The sequence below is a fragment of the Homalodisca vitripennis genome, chromosome 8, assembly GCF_021130785.1.
Source record: "Homalodisca vitripennis isolate AUS2020 chromosome 8, UT_GWSS_2.1, whole genome shotgun sequence".
NCBI classification, from domain to species: Eukaryota; Metazoa; Arthropoda; class Insecta; order Hemiptera; family Cicadellidae; genus Homalodisca; species Homalodisca vitripennis.
This window is the reverse complement of record NC_060214.1, coordinates 4106191-4131425: the sequence shown is the minus strand read 5'-3', so window position 1 is coordinate 4131425 and position 25235 is coordinate 4106191. Positions and strand designations below refer to the sequence as shown.

At 33.8% G+C, this 25235-nt stretch overlaps 1 protein-coding gene across 5 annotated transcripts; it reads left to right on the top strand.

Annotated features, from left to right (window-relative positions):
- Positions 1–1905: 1905 nt before the first annotated feature.
- Positions 1906–18499, top strand: LOC124367217 (vitamin K epoxide reductase complex subunit 1-like). 5 transcript variants are annotated; one of them, XM_046823873.1, is made up of 4 exons: positions 1906–2025; positions 4574–4859; positions 13545–13654; positions 16654–18499. In XM_046823873.1, exons 2-4 carry the CDS (start codon positions 4690–4692, stop codon positions 16869–16871), a joined length of 498 nt encoding a protein of 165 aa, XP_046679829.1. In that variant the 5' UTR covers positions 1906–2025; positions 4574–4689; the 3' UTR covers positions 16872–18499. The 5 variants fall into 5 exon arrangements, with proteins under 5 accessions (XP_046679829.1, XP_046679832.1, XP_046679830.1 ...); XM_046823876.1 differs by having other exon boundaries at positions 1914–2025; positions 4558–4859; XM_046823874.1 differs by having other exon boundaries at positions 1915–2038.
- The last annotated feature ends 6736 nt before the right edge of the window (positions 18500–25235 follow it).

Sequence of the window (25235 nt, the reverse complement as noted above, 5' to 3'; positions counted from 1 at the left end):
AGTATCAACTTCAAATATGGTTTCTCGACCTTGCACTAGGACTTTAATCTTAATTGGGTCAACTCTAATTCTTTCACAGTGAGTTTCATTTACTTTAAATAAATTCTGTATGTCCTCGACATAACTCTCAAGATTTTCATCACTCTGAACATAATTCTTAGAATTATTTGAATCTGACAGTTCTGAACTATCATTTACAAAATTATGTATCTTATAATCTTTGTTTTTCTTGTTTTGAAAATTAGACTGATAAGATATACCTTTCTTAACTTTCGAAAGCTGATTGTCTGGTAACTTACTAATTTCAGTAGATCGACATACCTTAGATATGTGATTTCTTTTACCACATTTGTGACACACAACACCAAACAATTTGCACTGCTTCCTATAGTGACCACACTGCCCACAGCACGTACACTGCACCTTGACTTCGTGCCTTGCGTTGTAGCTCGCGCTGCCACCGCTGCCGCCGACTCTCACATGTGGGTGGTGATGCGCTGCCATCCGCTGGACCCGGCTGCCGCCGTTCACTGTCAATGCCGCCGCATTCTTCTCCGCCGCTTCCACTGAGCAGACGATTTTCACAGCCTGGTCGAAGGTTAGGGTGGTCTCTCCCAACAGCCTCTGCTTGGTCGACTCACTCCTGATGCCGCTCACCAGTCTGTCTCTGAGATAGTCGTTGAGGGATGCGCCAAACTCGCAGTATGCAGACAATTTCTTGAGGCTGGCGATGTACTCTGCGACTGATTCTCCTTCCTGTTGATTCCTTTTGCTGAATTTGTACCTTTCAGCTATGAATGATGGCTTCGGGTACAAATGGTCCTGAATTAACTTCACTAATTCATCAAACTTTTTCACTGAAGGTTTTTCCGGCGTACATAAATCTTGTAACAAACTGTACGTTTTCACACCCACGACTGTTAGTAACGTACTAACCTTTTTGTCGTCACTAATACTGTTACAGTCAACGAATAATTCAAATCGTTCAACATACGAATTCCAAGTTTCTGCACTGTTGTCGAAGTCACCAATTCCGCCAATAATTCCCGCCATTTTTACTGTTTCACTAAATAAAGACGAAATGTTCTAATTTACGACCTTGTCTTCCAACATCAAAATGTACCGATTTTGAGTTCACGTGACGCCAAACTACAGACACACTTCCTCCCACTATAATTTTCGGAGAAATTATTTACGCACAATCGAACAGGTTGCATTGCACTCGCGGGATCGCATTAATACCTCGTCGCCAATTGTTGCGTACGGGTTACGGGGAATCGGAATAAAAGACTGAATTAGTTTACATCATCGACTGTGCTCGGTTAAGGTTGGAGGGTAACAGAGAGAGAGACAAGGGCAGGACACTGAGGACACTGGAAGTGGTAGGTGGTGTGATCTGGTGGCGTGATGAGAACAGCCAATGGCATTTATTCAAACTAATCACCCCATATGACGTCACAGCATCATAGATCATACAGTTGGTCTTTGGCTGTGGCTTTAACTTGCCAGTAACAATTTATAATATGTATAATAATTATTATTATAATTATTATTGTAATTCAATACATTACAATTATAATATTACTTATATTATATATATAATAAGTAATATTATAACAAGTGCGTGCGTACTGATATAGTAAAAGTAGATATGTATTTTTGCCAGTTCTAGCCCACTTTTGGGGATACTAGTAAGTCAATGAGAAATTCATTCCTAAGTGTCATGCTGTGTACATTCTTCGCAATATCTCAGCTGTCTGCTTCAAAGCTGTTCTATTATATTATATCACATTCTTTTGCATCGGCTTTACATGAGGTTTCGAATTGTGATAGGTGTTGCCTGAGTGTAATTTGTAAATCAGCTGTTGTAAATCGTAAACATCTGATAATCAGCTGTTTGCCTGTTGACACTTTGTACCGGTAACTGCCCGCAGTCGCTGCCTGGAAGCGTGCTTATAATATTAGTGTTGTTTGAATTCCTAGGAAGTGAATATTTAACTAGATCAGATCAGATCAGATATTTTTGTAGGGATAAATTGTATTGTGGCTATACTATTGTCTCTTTACTAATCACTTGCTGGTTCAGTGGGATAAACTTTAATAAGAGGCCTACTCTTGTTCGGTTGTTTTTCTGGAATGGTTCAATGTTTTTATCCAAAGTTTTTGATCAGTATTACAATTTATTTAACTTAGCATATGATTGCTACTTATTATGTATAGTAAATTTAATATAAATAATAAGCAGCAAGAAGTAACTAATATTTTGAGACTTTGAAAATGGTGATGAATAAATAAGTTTTGTGATTTTCTCACAAGTGACGAGATTTGTTTAAGTGGCTTCACCATATCGGTGTGGCTCCTGGTAACCTATGGGGAGAATTCTTTCCTCCATTTCATAAAAGCAGTTACTCATTGATATCAAGCTGGAAAAGTTGTAAATATTGTAAGGTGTCTTTAATATAGGTCTAGGCCATAGTTGGTTTTGTTGTTTTGTAATGTTAGTGTTAAATTTATGTTTATAAAATTATAATGTACGAGATTCTTATTGATACAGTAATTTATTAAAACTCTTATTACGATTTTAAATATTGAAGTTGGATAATGTATCAAGAAAATCAAGAAAAACAACTGAAGGATGGGTACGGTAAGCGGACCAGGTTTTTTATATCGAAGAATGTAATCATCGATACCTAATATTTGCATCTCAAATCCTAGACTATCAATCGATATAAAAGTATCTATAGTCCTTAATAACAATCATATGTTTTAAATTAAAATATGAATTTATTACTTACAGTGATCAAACAAATTATTAAAACCAAAATCAGGAAAACTGAAGACGACCATATTTGCTCATCTCACAGTTACAGTGTTGTTTCTTTCCCACAAATTTCATATAATGGGTTTTTCGGTACGAGTCCGACATGTTGAAGCCACGAAAAACATGTCTTATCATCTTTCAAAGCATTGTCGAGTAGTTTTCTAAAATTTACTGCCATTTTTAATATTTAAATGTTACTTATATAAAATTGAAATATTACCCTACGTGTATTATTTGAAAGTGTTTACAGCTGTTGATATATATTATTTAAGTTAATTGTTCAAAATAATTAATCAGTATCTATTGATTATAATGATGGTTATGATTAAGTAATATCGTTTGCCAATTTCGATACAATAAACCGGGTTCGCTTATTGTACCCTACCCCAACTGAATAACGAGTGTAGGCCATTTATTAAAGTCTTCCCATTCAGTGAGTGCTACATTTATAGATAGAAACCAACTAAACTATTAGTAAAGATAAACATTTTTAACCCAGCCAACAATAAAATATAGTTTTATTGGTGAATTTATGTTTTTATTTTGTGTTGTATAAAATGCTGTCTGACCAATATTATACATCCACATGGAACAAAATGTTTCTGTAAACTAGTAAAGATAAACATTTTTAACCCAGCCAACAATAAAATATAGTTTTATTGGTGAATTTATGTTTTTATTTTGTGTTGTATAAAATGCTGTCTGACCAATATTATACATCCACATGGAACAAAATGTTTCTGTAAACCACTACCAATATCACAAAGGTATATAATTTGTGTTATATGTGTTGTGACTAGGAATCTATGGATTGAGTTTCTCTTGCCCAATTATCACGATAGATCTTGAGATAATTCTTAAGATCCAAATACTCTGAAGTAGCTGCTGATTGCTGCTAACTCCATAAGGCCCTAGAAAGTATGTTACTGGTTGCCAATAGATAAATAGGCCATTACCTACCTGTAGCACTACTTTTAGTGTCCTTTGATGTTGACACAGGTCAGTAACTACTCCAGACTGTTCGAAGAAATTTTTGAAAACCTTATGTGTTAAGTGGGAAAAGCGAGATTCAGACTGTAGATTCGTTTGGCCTTTTTACTTATAGCATTAATTCTAGGGCCCTGTGATGTTGTCAGTTTGGTTCTTAAAAAACTATTTTAAGATCTACTGCAATACTTGAATGAGAGAAACTCAGTTGATAGTTTCATAAAATAGTAGCTTTGTTTTACAATTTTTTTTTGATCATTAACACAAATTTTAGGACTTTCTGGCTTCATGATGTTGGCAGCGGTCTGCAGGGCTATTTTGGGGTAGAGTATGATAAGCGGATGCAGATCCGGTTTTTATATAGAAATTATCAAATGATATTTTAAAATTATACCAATTAATGTAATTAACTAATAATTAAATAATTTGCACCAACTACCAACAGTACACACATTTTGCTGTTCTACATATAATTTGTCGTATAAGTGGCTTTTTAAAATAAAAAAAATATATAGTTAACTGTTGAAAACTATATACTTTAATTTAGTATTTTAGATATGTTGATATCGATTGATAGTTCTATTGTTTGATGTATAAAGGATCGATGATAGAATCGATATAAGTGACATAAAAACCGGGCCCGCTTATCGTATCCTGCCCCCATTTTGTTTCATATGAAAGTATAACACCAGTCACTCAGCCAGCATTTTAGACACTTTCTTCTTATTTTGAGCTTAGTTTTCTTATAGTAAGTGTTGTTTCAAGAGAGTGTCATTTTCTCAACTGTATGAATAAATCAAAGTCGAGGCCTAACACATAAAGACAATACTGATACCAAAGTTATTAAGTTACATTCCTTGCCATTAAGGAATTTAAGAAAAATGCAAACTTTGAAAAGAATAAATATTGGAGTAAGAGCTTCAAGTTGTGTTGGCTTTATCCTATCAGTATACGCCTATGTTGTGGAAACATCAAAAGAACATGATTCGACCTACAGTGCATTGTGTGATATAAATGAGCATATGAGTTGTAGTAGAGTGTTTACGTCAAAGTAAGTATCTAGGTGATGCTTATTTTTCCCATTGGCAGGTTGCCTATAGGTCTATCTAATTTTGGCTGCAGTATAATAAGCAGCCACTTACACAATCGGATGATGATTATTGAATAATGTAGAATCATTGATATTCATAACTATCCAAAGGACTGTAAGCAAAATGTCGTATCAAATAACGTTATAAATATTTCAAAGAATAATGTGGATTGACTAGTTTTCAATTTTAGAAATGAATGTATAAATATTAATATAATTTAAAAATTAAAAATATAGTATATAATTACAACAAAACAATAACATTTACCTACCTTATTTATTTTGAAGGATAAATGTGACTGTCGAGTTCAATTAAGTTTTAGGCTTTAAAAATGTTAATATAGAGAAACTATGTTTTTCTATGTAGAAGAAATCAATTTGTTTTTTAAATTGTATAAAATAACTAAACTGTATTTAAAGTACTCTTGAGCTGCGTTGTACTAACTATTACTTCACAGGGTATACATGGTTTTCATCTCCTCATTAAAAACTAGACACCTCGGTTTAAAGGAGCTAGCTCCTTTCCCCGCAGCCAATTAAAACATTGTTCAGTGTTTATAAAACCATTTTGGGCTAATACCTATATATTCAATACCATTGTTCTTATCGTTGTCACTAGCACATAAATGAAATAACAACAGCTGGTAATGACGTCACTAGCAATGGTCGATTATGAATATAGGTCAAAATGTCATATTCAATAGTAGTGATATTTAAAATTGATAATCATCATCCGATTGTGTTCGTGGCCGCTTATTATACTGTAGCCCTAATTTTTATTAAGGGCGAATAGATTGGATTGGTATGTAATAATGCAGACTACTTGGTTTTGAGATATATTATTATATGGACTATTTTTATTTTCTTCACCCATGTTACCTAAATCAATCAAAACCACTTTCAAAAATTTTCTTATAACCTAGTAATATACTTTTATTTCCACAAAAGACACAACAAACACCATATATTTTTCTAAAAGACAGTTTTCCTAAAATAATATAGTTATAGGTAATTGACAATTCATTAAATGTTTTAAATATTTGTAATTAGACTTTAGAATTTTGATATTTTATCAATACTTACTTCTACTTGTGGTTGTGTCCAGAAAGCTTATAAGAGCTTTGGACGAGTCAATGTGCCTTCAAAGGACCGGTCAGGGTTAAGTAAGGTATTTATGTCATGTGACTGTTAAAATTCTGCCATTAAATAAAAAAGGTCAGTTATCTGTAATTTAATAATATTTAGGCCTAGAGGGATGGGTTTTGTTCATTGCTCCTCTTTTTTTAAAGTCTTTTATTCACTTTCTAACATTTTCCCTGTTTGAAACAAATAATGTGAAGTGGGTGTGATTAAATAGTTACCAATTTTTAAATTTAAAATATGCTAAAACAGTCTATCCATAAATATTTAGGGGCATCAGTAATAATGATCTAAAACCATATTTACAATGTTTTAAAAATGTAAACTTTAATTAGCACCATATGTTTTAGCACCAAACCAATTAAAAATACAAATTGTGTGTGGTTGGATGGAGTATTAGAGTGGTTGAAAATGTTTGTATTTTTTCTTCATTTTCATCAGTAAACATTGTTTGTGTTTATTCACATATAAAGAATTCAGAGTGTGATGGCCAAGCTGCGAAAGAGCCTTCCCCAAAGAGAACTATGTTAACCAAGAGTTATTCAGAGACTATATTTAGCACATGATCTCGAATCATATAACTCAAAAACTTTCCTTTGACAATTACATCAGAGTTGAGATATCTTGTAGGAAGGAAACTTTCACCAGTAGAGTTTTACTGACGGTTCTAAGACAGAAAGTGACATAGGCGCTCAAATCAAGGAGAAGGGAGGTCGAGACCACGCTGAAAACCGGTGGTCCATACATCCCACAGACGGAACCTAGCTGTGTTTAACTCTTGTGGGTTTAACTCTAAACTAGTCTGGTCGTCGTTTTTTTCCTTGGTAGAATAAACTATGGAAAGTCTGGGCTTGGCAGCTGTTTGTCTCACATTGGACATTTGAGAAGATGGAGATTGCAGCCAGGTTTAAGGATGAGTAGGCTCGTTCGACAATCACCTTCCCGCAGGGTGGCATCTGATATGACTTCCTACACTTGTGAACCATCTAGGTTTGTCTCACATTGGACATTTGAGAAGATGGAGGTTGCAGCCGGGTTTAAGGATGGGTAGGCTGGTTCGACAATCACCTTTCCGCAGGGTGGCATCAGATATGACTTCCTACACTTGTGAACCGTCTAGGTTTGTCTCTCTCACATTGGACATTTGAGAAGATGGAGATTGCAGCCGGGTTTAAGGATGAGTAGGCTGGTTTGACAATCACCTTCCCGCAGGGTGGCATCTGATCTTCCCTCCTTATGTAGATCGTTATCTTCTTGTTGGTCATCATATTTTGGAAGTGATCTTCTCTGTAAATTGTGTATTGAGCAGGAAGAAACTTTTGAACTTTCAAACTGCCCTACGATAGTACGTGAGTGTTGCGCTATCTTTGACATTCTTGTCAAGGGCTTATAGGCTTCACAGCATATTTCCGCAGTGCATGGCAGTAGTCTGCTCCTTAGTACTAGAAAAAGAAAAAGAATATAGAATTCCATGTTAAGTTTGTTTTACAATTTAGTTTCAACTACAATATTTTCTAATTTTGTTGTAATGTTTATTATATATATTAATTTGGGTTTAATTCTTGTACATTTCTTTCACATGACATGAGGTTGAGTGTTAGAGGGATCTTGAATGAATGAACGTTTATTGTCATATTACATCTTACAAGATCCAGTTATGCTGGTAAGACAGATGACATATGCAGAAATAGAACAATAATACATATTGTCACTGCTACATAATATAACCTAATATTATATGATATTATAATTATTGGGGGTTTTAAATTCAAAAGTTCTATTATGGAGCATTCAAAGTAATAGTGGTCATTGTACATTTTTAAATCATTTCGGACCTTAAAAGTTTATTCCAGAATTTTCTCTGACCAAGATTGCAGACTTTCCTCTAGTACACTTTTGTCTAACATAATCAGCTAATTTGAAATATTCAATATTATTCAATAAATTTACATTTATTTTTGAAAGTTAGTGTTCATTTAAGCATATTATACAGATTTTTTCTCCTAAATCTGCAAGCAATAACTAAAATTCATGCAGTTTGCTTTTAAATGATCCCTGAATATTTAAGTGTATTAACAAACAACTAGAGTTACCAATTAAATTGCTATTATTAAAACTAAACGCTCTCCTGGCAGTGTAGGTGTTATCCTCTATGGGCTGGTTCCTGGTGAGAGTGAGGGTGGTTGTCAGGTCTCTCACCCTCGGACTGAGTTGTCTTCTTTCCGCTGATGCTATGAGTTGGTCCAGGTCGAACTCTTTTATTGCTCTAATGATCTGCTCAGCTAACCATTGCTTTCCTTTGGGGTTGAAATGCATGCCCTGCCGGGGGAATTACCCGTGCATCTCCCTCTCAGCTGTGCTTACTTCAACAATTTTGAGATTCTTATGTGTTTACAAGATGTGTTGACAAGAGATCCTTTAGAGCACTGTTGGTCCTTCTTATTTCTTCTTGACAAATGCCCAGTTTGCTAGATCATATCTATTAGGCAAATCTACCAGGACTACATTTTTCTCCTTGGACTACTGTAGTGTCTGAAATGTAATTTAAGGCTTCTTTTGATTCATTTCGCGCTACATTGTTTGTCCCACATGACTTTAGGTCTATAAATCTCGGACTCAATATTTTTCATATTTAGTACTTGACTTGAACGACAACCAGAACGTACAAAACCAATAGTGCTAGAAGAGTGATGCAGTTTGTTTAAATGCCACACTACATCCTTGCCATGAATATAAAGCACACAAAAGATTCTTTTTTTATTACAAACCTGTGTTTAATGTTGATAATTTGTGACTTCTTCATTATTTGTTGCAAGAGCGTGAAATCTGTTAACTGACACCAAGCTAAAGTCCATTTGAGTGGTGGAAGCTGTAAGTTTAATTTTCCGTTTATTAGTTTTAGCTTGAATAAAATCTCCCAATGTTAATGGTAAACTTGATCTTCGCTCTACATAATTTGTTTTATTACAATTTTTCTCAGTAATTGATTCTTTCAGTTTTATAAAATCTTCTTTATGTAAAACTAGATTTTGAAGTATTGTCTTCTCTTCTCTCAGCTGGATAATTTTCTTTTGGGCTTCATCAAGATCTGCGTGCTCATTAAATTTATATTTTATAGTTCTTCCGTTAGAGCCAGATTACATTCTACCTCATTGATATCCTCACATTCCCTGTCAATATCATCCAACACTGCAATATATTTTGAGCAACTCTGTATGATATTAGAGTTTCTTTATTTCTTTGAAATAATTTTCATTCTTAATAGCTCTATCAATTTATTTGTTGCACACAGAGCTGCTCCACAGTCAGCTCACATGCAGCGTGTTGTGTCAGGTCTGCATCCTGATTGTCATCGTCCTCAGAAACATGACACTGATGAATGTCTAACACACAACGGTTCTGTGATAGCGTACTATCAGTTTATTTGCTGCACACAAAGTTGCTCCACAGTCAGCTCACATGCAGCGTGTTGTGTCAGGTCCGCATCCTGATTGTCATCGTCCTCAGAAACATGACACTGATGAATGTCTAACACACAACGGTTCTGTGATAGCGTACTATCAGTTTATTTGCTGCACACAGAGTTGCTCCACAGTCAGCTCACATGCAGCGTGTTGTGTGAGGTCGGGAACCTGATTGTCATCGTCCTCAGAAACATGACACTGATGAATGTCTAACACACAACGGTTCTGTGATAGCGTACTATCAGTTTATTTGCTGCACACAGAGTTGCTCCACAGTCAGCTCACATGCAGCGTGTCGTATAAGGTCGGCATCCTGATTGTCATCGTCCTCAGAAACATGACACTGCTGAATGTCTAACACACAACGGTTCTGTGATAGCGTACTATCAGTTTATTTGCTGCACACAGAGTTGCTCCACAGTCAGCTCACATGCAGCGTGTTGTGTTAGATCAGCATCCTGATTGTCATCGTCCTCAGAAACATGACACTGCTGAATGTCTAACACACAACTATGAGTATGTATCCAGATAAATGTAAAATTGAATTGATAAACGTCCTTATCAATATTATAGCTAGTTGCTGCCATACCGCCTGAATCCCAATCAAATCACAAAGTACAAAGTTTTCTGATATTCTGAATGGACCGTCCTCCATGAGGCTCCATGTTTATTATTTATATTATTGTTGATAATTAAAGTGATCTTATTTAAAAAATTCAACAGCTTTCTATTATTGTTTGATTGGGTTTGTTGGAATCAGCTTTTTCTGCTACAGTATAACTGTGTTTTATATTTAAGCCGAACCCAAAATACCAAAGCAAATCTCATGCCTTGAACAAGATGATAATATCATGTTTTGGTATATTTAGTTTTTATATGATACAATGTATTATAGAGTTACATTGTATAACATACTGGCATAGCATAGAAATTCAACCCACTTCAATTATTGCTATAAACTTAAATCTGGCACACAAGTAGTTAATGCTGTGTAACCACTAAAAAGACTGGATAGCACATATATTTTATTCGAAATCCCTAAAAAAATTAGAATGCCGGAATTTGAACTCTACCCTCTGCTGGCCTTTTTGATAGCAGCCGAACTAGAGGTTGTATATGAATGTTGAATTTAGCTCCAGTTCACCTTCCTCTTACGTACAGCATCTGAAATCTGATGCTGTTGCAGACTTGACTTCTGAAATCTGAAGTGATGTTGGTCTGAAGAGATCCAAAAAAATTAGTCAGTGACGAAGACGCTCAAAACGAACCTCCCCGTATCGTTTCGACATCAGAGACATCCAGACTTCAAAAAGTAGTGCAATCTAGGTGAAGAGGAATTCTCATTGTCTCATTAGGTGCACGATTGAGCGCACTACTTTGTTGATTGACACGATCCCAAATCACGGTGGAGCAACCGAGTCTTCCACACATAAAACAGCTATGGTGGGAAGAGCCGATTTGATGTGAATGTTGAATATAGCTCCAGTTCACCATAAGAGGAAGGGAAATGAAGTAATGTAAAGAAAGTTCAAATGACGAAAGTTTTATTGTGTATTACGTGGTTTGGTCTTAAAACTGTATAAAGTCATGAACTTCACTTTAATTTTGGAAATTTTTCAGTTTCTTCTGTTCAAAGTCTAATAGTGGCTGATTTGTAGATTTGAAGCTTAACACGTTGACTGCTGACGGCAATACATGTAAATTGCCCCAGAACCTAAAGTCTAATATTTATTAATACACTTACCATTTGCTATCAAAGGCTGATTTATGGGTAGATAATAACGTCTGTGATCCAAAATGGCGGATTACATGACGTCACAGATTGACCCGCGGATCCGCGGGGTCAGCACGCGGAAAGAGTTTTGTCGCACAGAGCGCGGCTAAAAAGTCTAATAACGCGAGTGGCTACCGTAAAAACAATCCAATTTTAAACTATTTCATTATATAGTGCAAAACAAAAACAAATAAAACTATATACAATATTTACAAGGTCTTGAGGGCATGGCTTTTACTGCTGGCCTCTGTGATGTATGTCAAAACAATTGACAGCACAAAGTTCTGGTTTACCTGGACAAACAGAACATGTATATGTTGTCATCTTCCTTTTCTTTTCATTCTTGTAGCATACCCTACAATCTTTACGTTTTCTGTCACCCTTTTTATCCCGTTCTTCATTTTGTACAAGTTTGTGGGTTGGGTTTCTTGGCGGAGTAATGAGAGGAGGAATGGGTCGTCCATCAACATAAAAAACCAGTCAATCGGTGAACCATTACCTGGTACATCTACTAGCAATCTATTGTTTCCGGTGAAAGGGATCTGTCTTAGTCCATTTGTATTATTAACCCATGAAGGGGTTTATTACAATATCTTCACTATCACTACCCGAACTGTCAACAGCAGTGTTTCCACTGGATTCACTATCTACATCTGATGCTTCATCATCAGTAGCACTATTTTCTGTAGCACGGTTGGCAGACATGGTGAAATGCGATATAAAACTTGTATAATACAATAGTACAATGTCACTACACATAAATAAACAACTCACTAAGAACGCATCACTTGCACATGCTAAAAACGCGGGAAACAGAAACGAAGTACAAGTCAAGGTCAACTCGGAACCACACGCCACGCTCAACGAGTACGAACCGTCCCGGCTGAGAGCTGGGCTCACACTGAGCAATAGTCGAGACTATGGCAACGCCCCGCGGATCCGCGTGGCGCGCACTGCTACGCCGCCGCGTACCCCGCGGATCCGCGGGGCCCGCACTGAACGTGTTAATAAGGGTTAGATATGCACTGATCTATAAGAAGGACAACTTTAATTTTTTGTGCTATAGTATCTCTATCTGTTATCTCCAAAACAGATAAGAGACTCCATTTTGACTTAAAAAAAATTATGTTGAACTAACTTGACAAGTGTAAAAATGTTATGAAGACTTGATATAACATTTACTGTGTTAAACTTGTATTGCAAACTAGAAAAATGTGTGGGTTAGTCTGCCCAGAATTTGAATCTTATACATCTGAGAACGATCCCCAACCTATAGAATTCTACCCTTTACCTAAGAAATCATTGCAAGTATGTTCTTATAACCTAAGATATACCAGTGCCCCTCAGAATTCCACTTGGAAAATTTCCAGTGCCGGTCTTGCACTCTGTATATACCGGGTGTCCCAAAAGTTCCACCCCTCCTTCTAACTTTTGAACGGAATTAAACAAACCAATATCCTTTGGGGGGTAGTCATATAATGACAAATGATTTTTGTGCTACATGAGAACTTAGCCCCTCAACCCAAAGTGAGGGGTTGGGGGGTCAAGTCAAAATTTTTAAATGCAAACCCCCATCAAATGACACTTCATTTTAAAGGTCTTATAAAAGAAGAACAATGCCACAGTCTAGAGGTCTCTAACTCAATCCAGTACAAAACAACAGCTTGTCAAAGTTTTATTGAAAAGTGACTCTAAAAAACACTATTTTTCTTAACTCATCTGTTCAGACTTATTGTTAATACTAAGTTAGTGCTAAATTAAACTTAAAATAATTAAACTAGTGCCGGTCTTGCACTCTGTATATACCGGGTGTCCCAAAAGTCCCCTCACATTTTGGGTTGAGGGGCTAAAATGGGTTTTTTGGTTCTCATGTAGCGCAAAACTTATCATTTGTCATTATATAACTACCCCCCCCCCCCCCAGAGGATATTGGTTTGTTTAATTCCGTTCAAAAGTTAGAAGGGGGACTTTTGGGACACGCGGTATATGGGAAAGTAACACTTTGCAATGTTGTCGTAACCTAAGATATACCAGTGCCCCTCAGAATTCCACTTGGAAAATTTCCAGTGCCGGTCTTGTGCTCTGTATATGTATATGGGAAAGTAACACTTTCCAATGTTCTTATAACCTAAGATATACCAGTGCAGTGCCCCTCAGAATCCCACTTTTGGAAAATTTCCAGCGCAGGTCTTACCGGTCTTGCACTCTGTATATATATATGGGAAAGTAATACTTTGGTGTCAACTGCATAAACTGCTTATGTTGTAGGTATGGAAGAGGTTTTGGACTTCTCTACCATTTAGTAGGCCAGGACTCTGTGCTCAATCAACCTAATAGTGTTGGAGGCATGGTTTTCTACATAATGGTTATCTTATTATGTAAGTTCAATGTTCTCAGTAAATTTTAGCTTTATGCTTGTGACGTTTCAATACGTTAACATTGATGATTTAGAGAATTTTTAATGATTCTTTGAAAAGTCACAGATCATATATGTTTAAGCTACAGACATTCTAGAAATATTTGTCTTTACAATAAATGTAGACTACAACAAAAAAATTTAAATATTGAAAAATTAGAATTTTATACTCAAAAAAACTCATAAATATAAAAAATGTAAGAATAATCTTTCTTCCAATATACACACAATTATTAGTGATATGTACATTTTATTTGCCTTAATCTTAAATGTAGAAAAGTTTTGTAACACGTATTACACAAAAATTATACAAAAATTCAGTAAGAGATCTTAGGATCCTAGAATATTTTATCTGTAAAAACTAAAAAAATGTACAAAAAATTAACTTTTTACGTATTTGTATGCAGTTTATAAGTGTTATGTTTCTATTGGATGAATTATATTTTTCACAAAACTAAATAAACATACAAAAAATTATATTTTATGTAGTATGAGGAGTTTTTGTAAGGGAGCAAAACTAGTTCATGACATTTTGGGATTAAACTAAATATAAAACTTAAAAACAATTGTTGTATGAATACTGATTTGCTTACAAACAACTAGATCTGCTTGTGAACAATGATTCTCAGAGCCAAGATTACTCTCTTTCCAATAACACAACTTTGTTGTATGAATACTGATTTGCTAACAAACAACTAGATCTGCTTTTGAACAATGATTCTCAGAGCCAAGATTACTCTCTTTCCAATAACACAACTTTGTTGTATGAATACTGATTTGCTAACAAACAACTAGATCTGATTGTGAACAATGATTCTCAGAGCCAAGATTACTCTCTTTCCAATAACACAACTTTGTTGTATGAATACTGATTTGCTAACAAACAACTAGATCTGATTGTGAACAATGATTCTCAGAGCCAAGATTACTCTCTTTCCAATAACACAACTTTGTTGTATGAATACTGATTTGCTAACAAACAACTAGATCTGCTTTTGAACAATGATTCTCAGAGCCAAGATTACTCTCTTTCCAATAAAACAACTTTGTTGTATGAATACTGATTTGCTAACAAACAACTAGATCTGATTGTGAACAATGATTCTCACAGCTAAGATTACACTCTTTCCAATAACACAACTTTGTTGTATGAATACTGATTTGCTAACAAACAACTAGATCTGCTTGTGAACAATGATTCTCAGAGCCAAGATTACTCTCTTTCCAATAACACAACTTTGTTGTATGAATACTGATTTGCTAACAAATAACTAGATCTGATTGTGAACAATGATTCTCAGAGCCAGATTACTCTCTTTCCAATAACACAACTTTTGATTGTGTTGAAATTTTGACAAACATACAGTATTTTTTGGTGTTCAGAAATTGCACAAGAAAATCACGATTAGAAATGTCCAAATTTATAATGTTAAATGTAATATAATAAGGAGAAATTAGTATGAGGAGTAACATATACTTAGGCAAGAAATCAGTTATCATATTTTTAATGTAGCATGAAAAATCACAAAACATAAAAACATTGTATTTAGTTAAAATGTTGTTTCAACGTAGTTGTAAATAGTGACTAAAGAAGGAGGGATGAAAGTGGTCCTTTTTTTTTCAGAAAAGTTTCTGAAATTGACAAGAAAAAGAAAACCTCCAAAACTTGAACAATTAGGTCTAGGTAATGTGTTTTGCCTAAACACAAACCAAGCTCCTCTTTTACCATATCCCATGAAGTTTTGGTTATGTTGTTAGAGGCAGATATTCTGTTATTGAATGCCTTTTTTGCTTCATCCATTGCTCTTCTGTATGTTGATCTTGCTTCAATACTGCGCGTTTTGACTACGGGAATTTTTGTGTCTCTGGCCCAGTCTCCCAAAACATAGTAAGGTCTCGAAGTGGATAAAGACCTTCATGAAACCATTTATTTTTCTTTGTATCTCTTTGTTTGCTTATTTTACAAGGGCAGTGTGTATCTAAAGCAATGGTCAGTACATTAACAAACTGAGTGGTTGCTAGGTCCACCTCCTTGATTTCATGCACTGAAATCTGAAATAATCTTTAAGCTGGGTGACATTTTTATTTCTTAAAACCCGGAATCTTACTGTTGAAGTTCTTGGATTTAAATCTATTGAGAAATCACATTAATGGGTGGTGTGTTCTGATAGTGTCACCAATGTAACTACTGAATCAATCAGTTAGTTATAAAATTGTCAATACAAGATGGTTTACCATAAGATGGTATTTGAATATAATCTTTAATGGTGTAATGAAAACTATATGACTAGCACATTGCAAAAGGATCTTTTTTGGTTACATTGTTTGTTGTTAAGGCAGGAGTCTATTTGAAGGTGGACATTAAAGTCCCCCATAATGACCACTGTTGTCTTTGTCTCGTTGCCTTTCAAGCTGAGAGTTCACGGAATAAGTCTGATAAAGCCTCAATGAAATTGTTAAAATTGTCATCATTCTTGGTCCGAAGACCATTGTTTATAAATTGGGATAAAGTTAACATATTACATGTTGAACCTCATTTTTTCAAAAGGAAATCAATTGGAGGCTTCATACATTAAGTTGGCAAACCAACCGATTAATCAACCATCATAAGTACCATTTTACCATTACCATTTTTTTTGTCATAGTCCTTTTTATTTCTTAGCCTGTCTTCTTTGTCTGGGTGATTTCTGGTCATAAATTTATTCATTGCAGCAACAGAAATGTGTTTGATGAGGCCTTTAGCATCAGTTTCATAATAGTATTTTATACGTTTCTTTTTTTGTACTTTTTTCATAGAGCAAACATTGTCAAGAGCCACCTGAAATGTATTATTAAAAATGTTATAATATTATTATTCATAAATGTGTTTTCATTCCTTAGTCCATTCGCTCATTTATTAATTTGAAAAATGCTATCGTGCTCTAAATGATAACTTATAATATAGATTGATTTTTTTTTCAGCCTATTCAGATAAAGTTGCAGTGACTAAACTGCTGATATGTTTCTCCATTGTGTCCAACGTGTGCTCCGTGTATCTCGCCTGTATCTTGTACTTTGTTCTACACGACTTTTGTGTCGTCTGCGTCAGCACTTACGTTGTCAACGCAGTCAATTTGGCGTTGACTATTGCCAAACTAAGGACATTGCGGGAACTTTCTACAAAGGCCAAAGATGACTAACTTCTAGTCCTGATTGAAATTTGTGTGAAAACTAAAGTTCGAATAGATTTAAAAATAAGCCCTGTATGTTGTTATTCTGATGTGTTAATCTAAATCATAGGTATACTACTAATATATTATCGTGTTACTGATGAAGGCTGAAATAAATGTTTTATAGTTAATTATGTTAGTGCATAATGAATATTTTCTATTAAAAGTATAGGTACTTTTTATACATTTTTCTGGAATAAATGTATTTGATAGTTTGTCAGAAGTATAAAACAGAAAAGTGCAAATAAAGTAAATATTGCTCAATTATTATACATGGTTTATTTTAAAAATCTAACCACCGTTGAGACATAGATGACATTTGACAAGACTGAAATTTATAAAATGGTTTGATATACAAATCAACTTAAACTATAGTCTGTTGCATACTCAGAAGTATTCTTTGGAGGGATTATTGGGAAAAAGGGAAACTAGGATTTATTATATTAAATACGGAAAGTTTACTTAACTTGAAATTTCATGGCATAGATCCTTACTGCTTAAAGTTATAATATGTACTGTATTTAACAAATACATTAAAAACAATTTAAATATATATTTGTAGTCTTGTGTACTACTTTTTAGCATTTCTTATGGATTTTGGAGATGAAACTTGCATCTGATACTTTCACTAAAATACTGTAAAACTGAGTGAAACATTGCTTATTAAAACTTCCTTTTCCTACTTAGTCTGGACTCCAGAAGCCTTTGGTTGTCTTGTTTTACTACATTACTGAAAATAGATCCAAGACCAAATAAGATCTTAAGATTTAAATCGATTTGTCTCTAAAATATTGTATTTTAAAGTGTTTATAGCTAACATTTAATAGTGTGATTGCCGAATACTGCTTTGGCCACACACTCCACAGTTGCAAGAGTGGGTCGCGGGTTCTACAATTGTAGAATACAGGTTGTAAAAAATATATTTGAGGCTCGTTTAAATTTTTATCAAAGCTAATGTGATAGATGTGTAAATTATACTATTTAAAACTACATTATGAGTTTCATTAATCTATTTTCAACAATGCCAATTTATATAATAAACTTTACAAGTATCACATGTGTATACATAAAAATATAAAAAAACTGTCCAGAGATATTCAACCGTTAGAAAAATTAACTATTCTCACAATAACTCATTGATAAAAAACGAGTTATTTCTTCTCCAGAAATGTTCCATTCCTACACACTCTTTACACGCTTTTATGATGGTCTGCCTAAACCCATTTCTGGGATTTGACACAAATCCCCTTTGGTATGTATCCCTGTTTTTCTTCTTCCATCAAGTTATCCCTGTTTTTCTTCTTCCATCAAGTTATCTCACTGTGTTTTCAATATCACTGTGCTTAACTGTTTCTTCTACTTAATTCTCCTCAAGTTCGTCTTCATTCTTGTTACGAGTACTAAGCACACTTTCTACCTCTTCCAATTACATTCACAACTGTTCACCATCACTGTATACATTTTCCAACCACATTTACAACTGTTCACCATAACTTTCTATCTGTTCCAACCACATTCAAAGCTGTTCACCACCACTTTCTACCTCTTCCAACCATGTTCACAACTGTTCACTGCCACTTTCTACCTCTTCCAACCATGTTCACAACTGTTCACTGCCACTTTCAACCTCTTCCACCAACAACTGTTCACTGTCACTTTCTAACTCTTCCAACCACATTCAAAATTGTTCACCACCACGTTCTACCTCTTCCAACCACATTCACAGCTGTTGACTACCACTTCCAATAACATTCACAACTGATCACCACCACTTTCTACCTCTTCCAACCACATTCACAACTGTTCACCACCACTTTCTACCTTTTCCAACAACAACACAACTGTTCACTGTCACTTTCTACCTCATCCAACCACATTCACAGCTGTTGACTACCTCTTCCAACCATGTTCACAACTGTTCACCACCACTTTGTACCTTTTCCAACAACAACACAACTGTTCACTGTCACTTTCTACCTCATCCAACCACATTCACAGCTGTTGACTACCTCTTCCAACCATGTTCACAACTGTTCACTGTCACTTTCTACCTCATCCAACCACATTCACAGCTGTTGACTACCTCTTCCAACCACGTTCACAACTGTTCACTGCCGCTTTCAACCTCTTCCACCAACAACTGTTCACTGTCACTTTCTAACTCATCCAACCACATTCACAGCTGTTGACTACCTCTTCCAACCATGTTCACAACTGTTCACTGCCGCTTTCAACCTCTTCCACCAACAACTGTTCACTGTCACTTTCTAACTCTTCGAACCACATTCAAAACTGTTCACCACCACTCTCTACCTCTTCCAACAACAACAACACAACTGTTCACTGTCACTTTCTACCTCATCCAACCACATTCACAGCTGTTCACCACCACTCTCTATCTCTTCCAACCACATTTACAACTGTTCAATGTCTTTTTCTGACATTTTTATTATTATACAGAACTTACATATTGATTTCAACACTGAAAGAACAAATTATATTTCAAAGAATTAGGAAAAATATATCTACAATATGCTGTGCCGCTTAAGAATTTAAACTGAGTACGTAAAGCTAGACAAGTGAAGCTTGCCTGTAGTATGTGAAATGGGGGGGGGTGTGGGGAGAGGTACATAGATGTTCAAGGCCGAAAGTATTGCCGAACGCTTAAGGAAGTAAAATAAATCTGTACTACAATTATTAAAGAACGTGCGAGTGATGCTCAGTGTTAAAAGGACATTTTGAATTTGTGTTTCTTTAAAAATGGACACTTTATGTTTTGTTATTATGAGTAATATTGATAATCTTACTTGATCTCATGTTTTATCGATTTGTCTTTGCATTTATTGAATGTTCTAAATGTCCATATATTATGCTTTAACTTTTAAATCTATTATAGTGTCTGTTATCAGTTAATCAATACAATTGTGTGTAATCACTAGAATATTAGATTGCAAGGTAGCATTGACTTTGTTTTCTTCATAATTTTCAATAATGCTGTAATATCAACAGCTGTTCAAAATGTTTTGTGTGCTGTTTTAGGAGAAGGTTTTGAATGTTTGGGACTCACTCTATGTGATCACTTCAATAATGTTATCTATTTTTGTTTTATTATCACTGTTAACGCCATATTTTGTTTTGGAGAATTGTATGTCAATATTAATGAATCATATATTTTAGTGTAATATATTTATGTTAGTCTTATATAAAAGCCTTATAGTCTATATAAAATTTCACATCAATATAAAACTTGATGTATACTATATACATTCTATACTGAACAAAACAAAACCAACTATATACATAAACACCTTTTTTATTTTTGTATCATATCACATTATCGGTTGATAATTTTGGTGCTGTCTTATTCTAAAAAAATAATATTGTGTAGAAACAACTTGAAATTGGTTACTAATTGGCCATCCCAGATTACTTTCTAACACAGCGCCTTTTAAGTAAATTTTTTATTTTATCCTAAATAAAAAGACATGTGTGTAATATGTATTCCTATTTAATATTTAAAAATAATAAAAAAAATACCTTTACATACATGTTTTACTCACCTTGTATACAGCTCTTGTTTTTTTCCCTATATTTGGATGACTAAAATTTATTATATTAATATGAAAAGATATATCTCATATTAAGAAGAATATTTGTAAACATTATGGATTGTATTAATGATTGTATTAATTAATGAACCTTTAATTTTGAAACTTTTCAAAAAACAGTCATTTACATTTTCCATTGGAATTCCTTTTCTATTCCAGTAGTGAAATTGTTAATTCTTTGTTAATGTTTGTTGTTGAAGATGGAAGGTTTAGCAGGATTTCGGACATTTGCCATCGATAGGTATATATCCTTTGTAACCATAACAATGGTGAATGGTCAAAATCCTGTTATCCTGTCATATTTTTAATTTTGTAACAGAGTCTTTACAATTTATTAAGCTATTTTAACTAAATTTAAATATTTGCAATTTTAATCTATTGATGATAATAAGTTAAATGTGAAAATAGTCTCGTGTGATTATTAATAAATTCAATATTCAAATAATATACTCTATGTGATGTAAATATAATGTGATGTAAGTATATTGTGATATATTTTTGCTGCTTGTATTGTATATGGATTATAATTACTCAGTAAACGTTATTTCATTAATGTGTTATTTTTTTAACATTACAATGATCTTCCAACTGTTACATTTATAAAAATGCTGCTTGTCCATTCCTAAGATAATATTAAAAAGGAACAAGAAGTTGGGGATGAAAACTTGAACTGCATAAGGAAAAAGTCTTGGTGAGGCAATGGTAGTAATGACTTGAACTTATATTTTTAAATTCTGTAGAATCAATATACTTATTATACTGGATATTCTCTAAGAGAGAGTCAATGGTCTCGCTGTTACATCAAATTGGAAAGTTTTGATTGGAGTTCAATATATTCATGTAGATAATAAGTTTAGATGTCTCAAAAATTATGGTTGATCTATTAGATTATGATAGTAATAGAACCCATACAATACAATGTATGATAACTTTTACAATTTTCTTGTAAGCAGCTTATGAGTCCATCTGTACCTCCCTAAACTTGTCAATGACGGAGAACTTGCTGTTCCAAGCAAATTGCAAACAATAAATGAAATACTAGAGTCATCAAACAATGGAATAATATTAACTACAAGAGGATATACATGTAGTCACAACTGTAAACAAAACTATTTCATCCTTTTTCAATAAAATTAATCGCACTACACCTGTAAGTCAAAGTACAGGTACAGATTTTATTTACCCCAAAGTGAATATTTGAAAGATTTTTTAGTGCTCAGAAAATTATTAACTTCCTTTAACTCCATTTCATAGATATCTACCATATTCTAGTGTTATTTAGGACGACAGTCCGTATAAAATAGACTTGAAAGTAGTAACTTTATTTTGGATAATTTAGCACTATTTACAACTGAGATAAAAACTTCTTTTGCTGAATCAAAGTTCCTGGCAGCAATTTTTATCATTATAGAGGGGTTCCTGTTCAATTTAAACGTACTGGGGTAAAGGTTGCTTCATATTTGGGTCCCTCCTAAAATTGTTAAATTTGTTGCTCTGCTGCCTACTGGATGAGATATTCATGTAAAATATAACAATTCACTGGCATCTCCAAGGGTTTGTTGTAAAGGATTTCCCCAGGGTTCTACTCTTAGTCCAATTCTCTTTGCCTCGTGTAGTGCTGGACTTTAAATGACTTTAGACAGTAAAGTAACATTACTTGAGTTTGCACAGAATTTTGGTACTGTATTTTATATAGTGATAAATCTTTTGTTAAAATACTCTTAACGAAGCTTTAACTAGTTCACATCTGTGGCCTAAATGGATTTTAAATATCAACTGAAAAATCAGCTTTTTTTACTTTTTAAGAAAAATTCATCTTATGGTAATGCATTTTACAATAATAACCAAATTCAGACCAACTTCTATTAGTCTGATGTTTCAGATTACACATTTTTAAAGAAAACACTGCAGAAAGGCCAAATCAGGCTGAAATGTCTGAATAATTTATTTGTGTGTAATGTGTAAATAACTTGTTTTATTTATAGGTTTGCATAGCATAGAATGTTGATAGTCAAATTTTTCAGTGTTCAATACAAAATGTTTATCTCAATTTAATTCACCAACATTGAATATGAGAAAACTCTTTCTGAAAACTATCAATGCAATGCAACTAAAAAAAGAAAAAAAAGGTGTCATACCGAAAATCGCTTAGAGTCCAGAGGAGAAAATGAAGCCAGGCGTACAGGATGCAAGTGAAGAGCACAAACACATGACACACCAGCACAATTTGGTGGGGGAATTTGAATGTAGCAAATAGTTTATTAAATGGAAATAATATTGTAATTAATGGTTAAAATATTACATTTCCATTCAGAGCTAATCACTAGGGCTAAGGATGATCTTTCACCCAGTTTTCTTTTGAAAGCTCCCAATTTTGAGCTTATTGTATCACCATAAACAAATCACAGTAACAAACTCTATAGAGAGTATAGGATTTTAACTGTGTTTAGCCAAGGTTCACCCAAAAACCAACACAAAAACATTGTTCACAAAGAAAACTGTACCAAGTGTTATATTTTTTTTTTACAGTTTTGTAAAATTATCAAAATCTTCCATAAATAAAACGGTTATTATTCTTTTTGAAACAATTTATTTCTTTCAGAAAGCTAAACGTAACGTAGCTATGGTGGGAAAAGCCGATTCAATGGAAATATTGAAGCTCAATTCACCTTTCACTTAGTGCAGCGTCTAAAATTTGACACAATTGATTATTATTACACACAGCAGAAAGAAACTTCTTCGATCATTATGTAAGTAAGTTAAATAAAGGTTGAATAACGTGTAATGACAAGTCAGTTAGTAAATCTTTCTGGTTACGTTGTTGTTCAATGTTCATGTAGTTGAGATATGTTGGATGCAGATGGACACGGCTATTAATGTTCACAAATTGTATAAAAATTGATGATCTCACAGTGTGACTTCAGTGAGACACAGTGTCACAAACTACTAACATAGTTAACACCGATTTGATAAGATTAAATTTGTGTCTTTTGCAATTATAAATCCAGAAAATTTGTGTGCTTGAACGTCACTCCAGAAATGCTTCTATTGTGGACCGTTGCCAAAATTCAGCTCCTCTTATATTTCCCAGTTTCAAAAAAAAGAAGAAATAAAGCATGTTATAAAGTATATTTACAGATCGTAAATACAATTATAGAATTATACTGGTACTATTTGACATTATTAAGTAGATTTAGTAAAGGAAATAAAAGTTTTCTGTGTTTATTGCAAATATATTAAAGATATTTTTTATTTGTTAAATTTCAAGTATTTTTATTAAATTCCATTTAATAAAGTAAAGTTAATTAATTGTTACATGTATTCAATTTTTGTATATATATTTATATAATTGTTACCTAAGTTTAACTTTCTACAAGTTTTATCTGAATAGTAATTTCATGTACACTAACAAAGTCAACTAAAGTCACAGGAATTATCATGCTGGCACTGGCATATACAAAAGGTGTTAATTTATTAGATTTTTAAAGATAAATATTATAAAGTGTTCCAAAGGTGTCAGTCAGTATGGCCTTATTAATGGAAGGAACTGAAACCACCGTTCATATGAACATGTTTTTACCCTCACAAGACTATATATTTCCTCGTAATTAACACAAAGAGATTACACTTTCTCGTCACGCTTACAAGCGTTGAACAGTTGAAGTTGGTGTTTGATTGGTAACTTATAATGACCATATGTTTCATCCATCTTGTAACTGTGATAAAAAACAAAATTTATTAGTGTAGCTTAAATTGTAAAAGTTTTGTCTAACTATATACAAATTTAAAATGAAAGTAAACAAAATACCAGAAAAATAATTTTCTTGGTGTCTCTTACTCATATAAGGGACAGAACACTATTAGAGCAAATTTTGCCAAACCTGGAACAAAATCCTCTAGCTTATATGTTTAATTTAAACCAAGAAAAACTGCTATACCCATAATTTTATTCAGTTTTATAGGGCAGGGTGAGGCTAATGTCTGAATTCACCCCCATAGAAGCCGAATAGTTCAAGGAATCATTGGCGTCTGGGAACAACTTTTAGAAGCTATGATAACAGCAGCGGGCATCTTAAAATCCACCATTTTGGATTGGGTAGAATTTTTTAAATAGGAAGAGGGGTTTTGTGATACACAATATTAAACTGTCTAAAAGTCTAACTGGCAAGACTCATTCGCATTCAGTGAACAATAATGTCCCGCTCGTATGGTCATAAGGATATTTAGAGGAGAAAGTTATTTGGCTGAGTATATAACAGAAATTATTAAGATATCAGTAACTAAGGTAAAAGTGTAATACTAACATTACAGTAATGTATACGTTAATATCTATGAATGTACTGTCATCTGCTTATTATTTCTATAGTACTGTAGAATATAATGGGCTTTGGCTCTGGATTGAAGCAATAGATTTTGGGTTTGGAAAATATTTTAGTCGATGAAATTAAAATTTTTCATAAATAAAACATGCCGCTTGATATAACTGGCTTGAGGAGTGTTCTTGAAGAAGACGGTTATTCGTGGCCTGGAAAATCTTCTCTTTTGTCTGTCTATATGTACACAATATTTAAAAAACGGAGGTAAGACTAAATTTTGCTTGAAGAGCCTATAAACATAACATTAGGTTTGATAATGATCAATATCTTTCTGTAGGATTTTGTTGAACACCAGTTCAGCCTAATATTTTGAAGGATATTTGGAGACAGATTGACACTCAGACTTGAAA